Here is a 10,978-nt window from a genome sequence, read left to right as displayed (position 1 = left end):
GGACCACCCTGGAATCAAACCCTTCAAAACAAAAAAGAATTTTCAAAATCGGTCAACAAATGACGGAATTAATCCTGGACATACATAAAAAAAAAAAAACATACATACAGCCGAACGTAGAACCTCCTCCTTTTTGGAAGTCGGTTAAAAAAACAAAATTACTTTAGCCCCTAGAGGCTGAAATGCTTGTTTAGCCCCGCTGTGGAATGGTAATATGACAGTGTTTTTGAGCAAGAGTAGTGAAAGTATTTTTTTTCAAATCGGACCAGACCTGGGGGTGAGGGAGTGGGGAGTGAGGCAGTGGGGACTGGGGACTGGGAGAGTGCGGCTGCGGCAGTGGGGGGTTGCGGGAGTGGGGACTGCGGACAGTGTAGTAAGTGAAAGGCTCAGTCGGCAGTTTCGTTACACATTTATTTGAATGCATCAATAATGTCTTTGTACAATGCGATATACATATTGTTAATATTATTAACTACATTCCTTACAATTAGATTAAACTCTGGAATATGCACTTACTTATATCAAAACAATAATAATAATTACTCAAAGACTAATAATAATAATAATTATAAAAAATGGAAATATCAGAATTGTTAGTTATTCTTAATACTCTTACCCCCATATTCATAAACATGGATTGAAATTTAAACCTTATTTTCTTCAAAGTAAAATAGACCTAATCAATACTGTTTAAAGTTCACTTTACTTTGCAGAAAGGGGAATACCGATACAAAGTCGTCCCCAGGAACCCAGGTATACCCCCGTGTAAAAGTATACGGAAATGATAATAAGGATCTGGTGAAATAAACGTATGAAACGTTTTTTTATCATTCTTCTCGCTCAAAAAGTTGGCCAAACCAAAGCGTACCAAAGCGGCGAAACAACATTTATTTACTTTGAAGCTGTATAATTTTTTTTTCTGTTATCAACAAGCTTAACAAACAAGAGAACGAACAAAGAAACGTATCATAAGGCTTCAGAAATGTCGTCAAACTCAGGCTGTATGGCCAACGATCTTTGCTTCATCACTATTATAGTGTAATGTTCTTTTAGATTCAGGTGGATTGCCGGGTGGTTAGGGTAGGCCAGGGCTAGGGATGGGCAATTACCTTTGAGGTTTAAATGCTGATCTATATTTATAATTATATAAGGTCTGGGTGTAGGCGTGTATGACCCCCCCCCCCCCCGTCACCCGCACTGCTCACTACGTACTCTTATATCACAAAACTACAATATGTATTATCTTTGTAAACGTGTACTCCTTATAATTACCGGTCGCCTGGAAGATATCACTTTAGAGATAAGGCCGTCGTTACACCATTGTTTCTATTTTTACTTGGTTTGTTTTTGTAAAATTTTGTTATTTCGTTTTTGGTGTAATAAAGTGATTTATTATTATTACAATATCAAACTTAAAAGGTAAATACATTGTAACATATTTATTCACGTACATATTTGAATGAAATTAAGTTATAGTATTAAACGGTTCTTGTGTTGCCTTACAACAACCGTTTAATATAATTAATATAATTAGTTGGTATTACAGTTGTTGTTGTGTGTAGCGCGTATACTGATACTTTGCACACAAACACATGCGCGACTTTTATTATAAAAAATAAAATGTTGGCGTCTTATATTGACTAGGTTCTTTTCCTTAAAGTTTTGTTATTGTTATGATGAGATTACATAATGTAAAGTATGAAACGCTGCATAACTTGGTATTAACATTGTTATGGATCTATTATAAAACGTTTGTATATAAAACGCACTCGATAATGTCTAACCCTTACAATGCAACAGTTGTACGCGTGTAGTGTAGTATTCGGTACTTGTCGTCATCACAAGCAGGAGTGTGCGCCGGGCGCTGTCGGCACCTGTCGGCAACTGTCGGCGACTAGCCGGTAGAGAGCGTCGACTAGTCGGCTAATTATTTTGTATGCATTTCTCAATAATATTATGTATGAAGGAAGAAAAAACATCCTTGAACAAACTTTTATTTTTGTGTCATGATTAAGTTTTAATTCAGCTCTTTCACTTCCATTTACAGTAGGTAACATTATTCTCTGTACAAAAAAATTATTTTTCATCTCACGACAAATTTACTTTTGCTCGGCCATATCAGCGAGCAAAGGTCTCAAAATGTGTCGGGGGTCACATGTTTGGCCTACAGGGCCTGTGATGCAATTTAGCACAAGACGGTCGAGAGACGCTCGGACGAGCGGCAATACGAGTAATCGCGAACCCACTTAACCTCCTACCTACATCTGTAGGTACTTTGTAGGCAGGAGGATAATAGTTTTTACTAGAGATATATTTGTAGATAGTCAAGTTGTAGTAGTCGGGGCAGGTGGCGGGGCAGGTGGCGGGGCCGGTGGCGGGGCAGGCGGCGGGGCAGGCGGCGGGGCAGGGGGCCACTAGCCCTGCATGATGAGGTGTACGAAGTTCTCGTAGTTGATGTTTCCCTGGGAGTCCTCCTGCCCCTGCAGCAGCTGCTCTACCTAACAATAATAAAAATGTTTTACTTAGCTTAGTATACAAAATCCAATCTAACTACTTATCCCAGATAGACCCAAAACTATTTTTAATCGACTTCAAAAAGGAGGAGGTTCTCAATTCGGTCGGTATTTTTTTTTATGTATGTACACCGATTACTCAAAGACGCCTGGACCGATTTCAAAAATTCTTTTTTTGTTTGAAACGGTATAGTCCCATTGCCATCATGTCAAGATCTGATCTGTTGTGTTCGTAAACATTTCCATTTAGTACTTTTAAGCATTACAATTTCATGAAGGTTTAAAATCGATCTGATGATGGAGTCATAAAACAGACGAGGGAACTCCTCGGCGATTTACAGCAGTTACCCTGTGTTTGGGCTTGAATAATTTGTATTAATGAGAACTTTCCACGTAGATAGGTTGTGACTGTCATTTTGGGGTTTGGTTATGAAGACCAAGGACAATTAAGAGAACTCCTTAACAGTTTACAGTAACTACCTTGTGTCTGTTATTAGGGGTCTGATGATGAAGACCAAGCTCAATTAAGGGAACCCCTTAACGGTTTACGGTAGCTACCTTGTGCTTGGGCTTGATTAATTTGTATTGCAGAGAATTTTGTACCAAGATGAGTTGTGACTGTCATTAGGTGTCTGATGTTTTGGTTTGAGATGAAATTTTACACTAAAAATAGAAAAATAATATAAATTTTAATAAAAAAATACAACCGACTTCAAAACCTAAAAGCGTACCCACTAAACTAAAAAGCGAAAAATAACATCATAATATGTTCTACCTGCTGATCAGTATGAAGGCGGTGCTTAGCTGGTGTTGTATTAATTTAAGCCATTTCTGACAGGACCACATGAAACAACACTGTCTGCAAAATCTAAATCTATAAGATATTCTCACATGGCTTGAAGAATGAAAAATTTCATTGAAAAATGTCACATTTAATGTAAGGAAGCTAAAACTATGAATTTTCATCTAATTACGATAAAAGATTTTTAATAGATTTGAAATTTTATTATCTCATTTATTTTGCAATTATCCAGACAATCGTTGCTTTTTATGTATATATTAGTTAACATTGATTTTATTTACCCGAACGTATCATAAAAATCAATATAGGTATTCAAATATAGTCATCATCCCCATTCTGCGTAACTAACTACGAAGACATCTCCGTCAATGAAGTTTTCCAACCACCAGTCAAGGGAAAATTGCTTGAACCCCAAGCTAATCTCCTGAACACGTCGCTAGTGATGCATATATATAGAACAGTGGGCTTATCTGGATTATAATAAAAATGTAAAATAAAAGAAAATGTGATGTGGTGGCCACGGAAAACGACTCACAATCCTGGGAATTTGAACCAATCTTGAATCGTCCATTTGAGATATTCTAATCAAGCTCTTCGATTTAATACTCGTATGTCACACGATCCAGTCAACTGTTAGTATTTAATACTCGTATGTCACACGATGCAGTCAACTGTTAGTATTTAATACTCGTATGTCACACGATGCACTCAACTGTTAGTATTTAATACTCGTATGTCACACGATGCAGTCAACTGTTAGTATTTAATACTCGTATGTCACACGATGCAGTCAACTGTTAGTATTTAATACTCGTATGTCACACGATGCAGTCAACTGTTAGTATTTAATACTCGTATGTCACACGATGCAGTCAACTGTTAGTATTTAATACTCGTATGTCACACGATGCAGTCAACTGTTAGTATTTAATACTCGTATGTCACACGATGCAGTCAACTGTTAGTATTTAATACTCGTATGTCACACGATGCACTCAACTGTTAGTATTTAATACTCGTATGTCACACGATGCAGTCAACTGTTAGTATTTAATACTCGTATGTCACACGATGCAGTCAACTGTTAGTATTTAATACTCGTATGTCACACGATGCAGTCAACTGTTAGTATTTAATACTCGTATGTCACACGATGCAGTCAACTGTTAGTATTTAATACTCGTATGTCACACGATGCAGTCAACTGTTAGTATTTAATACTCGTATGTCACACGATGCAGTCAACTGTTAGTATTTAATACTCGTATGTCACACGATGCAGTCAACTGTTAGTATTTAATACTCGTATGTCACACGATGCAGTCAACTGTTAGTATTTAATACTCGTATGTCACACGATGCAGTCAACTGTTGGTATTTAATACTCGTATGTCACACGACACTTAATTGTTCTTGAGGCGAATTCAAAGTATGAGACAGCATTGCCCGCATATTATACATATGCGTACTTGTGGCTTAATAGTCCCTTTTTTAAATGTCCTTAAATGTTCATTATCGTACTATTAGATTATTTATACCAATATTATAAACAGGAAAGATTTGTTTGCATTGAATATGTTCTGAAACTACTGAACCCATTTGAATAATTCTTTCACTGTTGTGAAGCTACATCCCCGGGTGCTATATGCTATATTTTAGCCCCATATTCCCACGTGGCGGAAACTACGAAGGTGAAACCGTGGCGCGTGTACTTTACAACATGATTCTGAGACCAGACCTTATGACGACAGATTTTATTTTTAACAGTTCATGCACAGCGCATGTGCACATCCACAGAACCTGGAAACAACGACAAACCTGCAAGCATATCGCAATGTGCAATGGATTACCTCATCGTCGCTCAGCTTCTCCCCCAGCGTGGACAGCAGGTGGCGCAGCTCAGCCGAAGAGATGAACCCGTTGCCGTCCTTGTCGAAGTGCCGCAGACCTTCTATGAAGTCGTTGGCGGTGTCTCCGCTGCGAGCCTTCGATATAGCCTGTGATAAACATTTGTGTACGATTAACAATACAGCTATGTGGGGTTCAAATGTAAATAGCCTATCGAAGAGACTCAGTTCAGCTGCATATGCGGTTGAAAATAGATTGTCATATGAGAGACACAGTCACAGCTAGTCTAGTGTATTTCAGTTACTTTCACACTAACACGGGCTAACCGCGGCGCTCCCGGTACCCAGGCCGGGCTGTGTGAAATGTACTACCTGAGACTCTCCAGGAGCGAGTTCCCAGGCTCCTGCTGCAGTGAATGTTACTGGAAACAAAAAGCCCGTGCAACAAATCTTCCATCCCAGCTTCGTCTTAAAGTGTATGTTCTTTATTTGTGATATTTAAGTTATCTTTTATTTACTGTTCTTCTTTATTTTATTTTTTTTATTCTTTACAAGTTAGACCTTGACCTTGAACCTTGACTACAATTTCACCTGATGGGAAGTGATGATGCAGTCTAAGATGGAAGCGGGCTAACTTGTTAGGAGGAGGATGAAAATCCACACCCCTTTCGGTTTCTACACGGCGTCGTACCGGAACGCTAAATTGCTTGGCGGTACGTCTTTGTCGGTAGGGTGGCAACTAGCCACGGCCGAAGCCTCCCACCAGCCAGACCTGGACAAATTAAGAAAATCTCAATCTGCCCAGCCGGGGATCGAACCCAGGACCTCCGTCTTGTAAATCCACCGCGCATACCACTGCGCCACGGAGGCCGTCAAACAACGTCTTTATTTCATGCTTTGTTTTTTGTAAATAATCACTACATTTATAGTGATTTATAATTTAGTTACATTTTATTATTTTAGTTAGTGTAAATAAACCTAATAAATAAATAAATAGACTCAACATCCCGATGATAGAAGTGCATTTCAATAGAGCTATTAAGGAACTAAAAGATATGAATATTCAATAATCATATCTTTTAGTTGCTACAACTCAATCTCGCATTGAATCACTCGACCCGACTAAAACTTCTGAGTATTCCATATTTAACTATCTAACTATCCTTTACAACAGCAATTGTGATAAACAATTGGACATTTCCAACTATTATGGAAAATATCTCAAATAATAATGATCTGCAAACCTGGTAAACCTAATAGTAATGTTACTTCTTATAGACCTATAAGTCTGCTACCGCTGCTGTCAAAACTATTTCAAAAGATATTGCTAAATAGATTGCTGCCTGCAATGTCCGAAAGGAAAAAACGGTCAATTTGATTTTAGGAGGGAACATGCAACCATTGAACAAGTTCACCGCATCTGTCATGTCATAAGAGGAGCACATGAACGCAAACAATATTGCTCCTCTGTATTCGTCGATATACAACAAGCCTTTGATAAAGTTTGGCATAAAGGCTTGTTGTGCAAAATCAAAATGCTATTACTACACACTTTTTATGCTCTATTAAAGTCCTACAGAATAGTCCAGACAGAATCTTCCAAGTTAAGAAAGGTGAATCTATCTCAGGATTCTACGAAATTAAAGCTGGAGTACCCCAGGGCTCAGTGTTGGGTCCAGTCCTATACACATTATTTACTTTTGATCTACCACAAACCCCTGGAGTATTAGTAGCGACTTTTGCTGAAGATACAGCATTACTAGCCCCTCACGAAAATTCTGTAGTAGCATCAGAGATCTTACAACAAAGTCTACAAATAAACCCAGAGATGATTGGACAGATGGAAAATTCAAGCTAGTGCCTTAAAATCACAGCACATCACATTCACATTGAGAACTAGTGATTGTCCTCCAGTTAGGCTTGGTAACGAACAACTACCCCACATTAATTGTGTTAGATACCTAGATGGAAAGATGACCTGGAGACAACAAATTGAAGCGACAAAGGAGGAATTAAAACTGAAGTACAAGGGATTGCACTGCTTGCTTTCGAGAAGCTCGAAACTATCACTGGACAAAAACTTCTTATCTACAAAGCCACATTGAAACTAATATGGCAATATGGAATACAGTTCTGGGGTTCCACTTGTGACTCCAGTATCTCAATAATTCAAAGAGCTGAGGACTACATACTCAAGCAAATGTGCAATGCACCATGGTTTATTAAAAATAGCGAGATCCATGAGTATCCGTATCAAAACAGTGAAAGTGGAAGTCCAACAGTGTAGCAGGACTTATGAACAGCGATTGGAGTACCATACCAATCCACTGGCAGCTCAGTTCACTATACTAGACTATCTTAAACACCTGAAAAGAAAAAGAATCTTAGAGCTGGACGTGTAATGGTCCAGTTTTAACACAACAATATAAATGTCTCTAGTGGGGGATACTCATATCACATACCAACATAAAACCTAAAACCCATCTGCTCATAGTCTCTTTGACTGATTGCATGATATTTCATGAAAACAAAAAAGAAAAAAATTACCTTCACAGCATAATGATATATTACTAATACTATGGAGTAATAATGCTTATATTGATAGTGTATTTGTGCTGAAGAAGAGAGGAGTTTGTTTGATATATAAAATGGGCCCTAAATAGTACATAAGGGAGAAATTCAAAGAAATAAAAATAATGACACTATATATTGGCATAATCAGTTTATACTTGAAAATTTAACAGGTTCATAAAACCGTAAGCAATTTGAAAAGAAGATGAGATTTTAATAATTATATGTACGAAATAAGAATAAAATTGTACACACTTCAAGGAAAATGTCATCAGTGTTAAGGATTATTTAGATGATAAAAATGTTAGTTATTGATTTGCACTACAAATATGTACTTATTTCTAGATAAATTTGTAAAATGGTAATAAACAACAAATAGACCCCGGCTAAGTTTGTTGTGGACTCTTCTTGGTCCAACACATTTGCATGCAGAGTTTATTTTGATTTTGATTTTAAGTCTTAGACTAATTATCATCACTATTATCTAATAATATTATTAACTTTTGGAAAGTGCTTGTGAACTAAACCTAATTAAAATAAATGAACTATGACTGTGAGATTGACTTTATGAACAAAATATTTAGGTTTTCTGAACAAATATGACAAACACCTACTTATTCCAAAATAATTCTCTTACATGCATGTAAATTATAAATCTAATCCATACACCTAATCTACCCCTACCATACAAGTAACCTACCCTAACTCTGCCACTACCTTGTCTATCCCTACCCCTACCATACTATTGACCTACCCCAACTCTGCTACTACCATACCTCTACCTGACAAATACTACTAATGTACCCTACCCCTACTTTACACACACTACAACCCTACTTTACACTACCCTACAACCCAACCCCTACAATACTTGTTCTGTCCTATGTTTTACTACTATACACCTATCCTACAACTACCTTACCCCTACGGTACTTACCATACACCTGCCACTGCACTACTCTTATCCTCCTCATCCTATAGAGGTTTTATAAGGACAAGACTAGTTTTGTCATTGTGTACCTCTACATTTCTAACTCCGCAAATGTGTGGAATGCCCTATCATATGGTTTCATAGATGTACTGTAAACACTTAGAGCTGACGGTCACATGTTGTCCACTAAGTCTAAGTCATGCAATGGTGACATTCTTAAGATAATACCTGATATATGGGCAGGAACACTTCAAAGGAAATCCTCTCGTCGGGCTTCAGGTGCAAGGTGCACTTTTTGACATCTGACTCGGTGGGGTTCTGCCCCAGCGCGCGCAGGGCGTCTCCGATCTGCGCCACGTGGATCTTGCCGTCGCCGCGCGAGTCGAACAGCTGGAACGCCTCCTGGAACTCTGCAACAGAGGACGAGGTGAGGGCGTCGTCGGGGCGCAGCGGGGCGGGCGCGTGCGCGTCTTGTACCTTCCACGGAGCTGAGCTTGAGCTTGGTGGGCGGTTCGTAGGAGAACATGTCGCGCGGAGAGCGGCGCTCGCTGCACTGCGATGTGCGCCGCGGGCGTACGTAGCTCGACCTCCACGACAGTGTTTAAAATACAAACCATATAAGGTAACTAGGGCGCTTGCAAAAGTCGTCGCTTTTACCGAGAACGTTGATTGACGTGAGTCACTGGGCGCTCCGCGACGCGGCCGACTGCGCGTCGATCGGGAGCCGATACTGCTGATTGCATACTCATAGTTGAGATAAAAGTTTCAGTTAACTCGTTTAGCAATTAGGAACTAATTCCAAGGAGTGACTCACCCGCTAGTTGATCTTCAGAATATCCAGCCTATAAGAAAAACACAAAATTAAATATAGTCCATTTTAAATAAAATTAAATTCGAAACAAAATTCGTCATGTTTACCATTGTTTTAAATTTAATTTCTTCAAAAAAAACAAGATTTAAATATAAGTATTTCAACAATTTAATTTTGGCCAAATAAGCAATAAGTCCGCTGACTCGCTCTAGTAAACTGTCAATGTCAGTGTCAAATGTCAACGTCAACGTCAACGTCAAACACATAACTCTGTCATATTTTTCCAATTTACAAGGCCGTACTCGACTCGAAGCCTACAGACACAAAATCAAGGGGTTGAAATTTTAGTACAAGGACTTTATCCTTGTACTAAAGTTTATCTAAGGGAGATTATGCATGTGTTGGTTGCGGAAGTTGTGTGTTGATAGAAAAATGTTATTTCTACCCTGAATTTTTACCCGACTCACGACTGCGAGGGTCAAGGGGCCGAATATTCAGTACACAGGCCATACGCAGGCATTAGGACATGGGCTTTGACTATTTAGACTATGGACCTGTTTCGCACCCAAATTCACCAACAAATTAAGCCTTTCGTTTTTTGAGGGAGACGAGGTAAACCGACACACCAAAAATATTTAACACCATTAAATATATTCTGTGTCCATACACTACACACTACTTTATATTTGACTTGCAATATTAACACGCGTAATTTTTACACAGCGTAACAAATACATCGCTTAGACTATCCACAGAACCTTAGACCATTATTAATGGTCTAAGCACAGAACATATACGTAGAATGTTCGATTACTTGATCGATTTTTCGCTGTTGTTTCGATGTGTTTTTTGACGTGACAACGTCTTATAAATTGGTTTGCCGGGTGACACTTCAAGAAACTGCGTTACGCTCCGCTCACGTTATGCACTCACAATGAGAGCGAGTGAATAAAATTTTGTTAATATGAAATTCAGTGCGAGATTCTTTGTATAAATTAATGTTTTAAATATAATTCTTTGTATAAATAAATGTTTTAAATTGTTACTATTATTTCATCCTTCTTCCTACTTTACGAATGAATATTCACATTAAAATTATTTTACCACTCAAAGTCGTTGTCACGTAAAACTTTCGCCCGTATACCGACTTTACAGGCAACCAATTTTTTTTTAAGAATTTGTTTTTATTATAGATTTGATATAACTAGGGTAGAAATACTTACAAATGAAACGTTACTCCATCTTTTACTGAACTACAAGTTTTTGATCGTTTTTTATGCCACTCAACTACACAAACCGGCATTTTTAGGGAGCTCTTTACACAATGAAAGCGATTACAACAATGAAACATCGATTCTATAGCAACAGTTTTTATAAACGCGTTAGATCATTGATTCTTGATCTTTGACAGAGGGGTAACGGTTTACGAGGCAGGTCCTTTCTTTTTAATGGTCTAAGGGTACAACAAACAAAGATCGAATTTCTCTTATAAATATAGATATT

General features: G+C 38.1%; 1 protein-coding gene across 2 annotated transcripts; it reads right to left on the bottom strand.

Moving 5' to 3' along the window:
• Positions 1-392: 392 nt before the first annotated feature.
• LOC112043682 (myosin-2 essential light chain) lies at positions 393-9,756 on the bottom strand. 2 transcript variants are annotated; one of them, XM_024079201.2, is made up of 5 exons: positions 9,583-9,756; positions 9,479-9,506; positions 8,893-9,074; positions 5,166-5,312; positions 393-2,498 (listed from the first exon to the last, which is right to left on the bottom strand). In XM_024079201.2, the coding sequence occupies exons 1-5, from the start codon at positions 9,739-9,741 to the stop codon at positions 2,415-2,417; spliced, it is 600 nt and encodes a 199-aa protein (XP_023934969.2). In that variant the 5' UTR covers positions 9,742-9,756; the 3' UTR covers positions 393-2,414. The 2 variants fall into 2 exon arrangements, with proteins under 2 accessions (XP_023934969.2, XP_023934967.1); XM_024079199.2 differs by lacking the exons at positions 9,479-9,506; positions 9,583-9,756 and adding an exon at positions 9,142-9,321.
• Between the last annotated feature and the right edge of the window lie 1,222 nt (positions 9,757-10,978).

The sequence above is a fragment of the Bicyclus anynana genome, chromosome 9 (genome assembly GCF_947172395.1).
Source record: "Bicyclus anynana chromosome 9, ilBicAnyn1.1, whole genome shotgun sequence".
In the NCBI taxonomy this organism is placed as follows: domain Eukaryota; kingdom Metazoa; phylum Arthropoda; class Insecta; order Lepidoptera; family Nymphalidae; genus Bicyclus; species Bicyclus anynana.
Note: the sequence above shows the minus strand (reverse complement) of the source record. Positions and strands in the feature narration are given on the sequence as shown.

What these genes read in the sequence shown, in the direction of transcription:
- LOC112043682 (XM_024079201.2), bottom strand. Translation starts at nt 9,741, where the DNA reads ATGTGTTTGACGTTGACGTTGACGTTGACATTTGACACTGACATTGAC. An exon ending in AAATTAAATTTAAAACAATG is followed by an intron (nt 9,507 to 9,582) that starts GTAAACATGACG and finishes TTTTTCTTATAG; the next exon opens with GCTGGATATTCTGAAGATCA. An exon ending in TTCTGAAGATCAACTAGCGG is followed by an intron (nt 9,075 to 9,478) that starts GTGAGTCACTCC and finishes CCTCTGTTGCAG; the next exon opens with AGTTCCAGGAGGCGTTCCAG.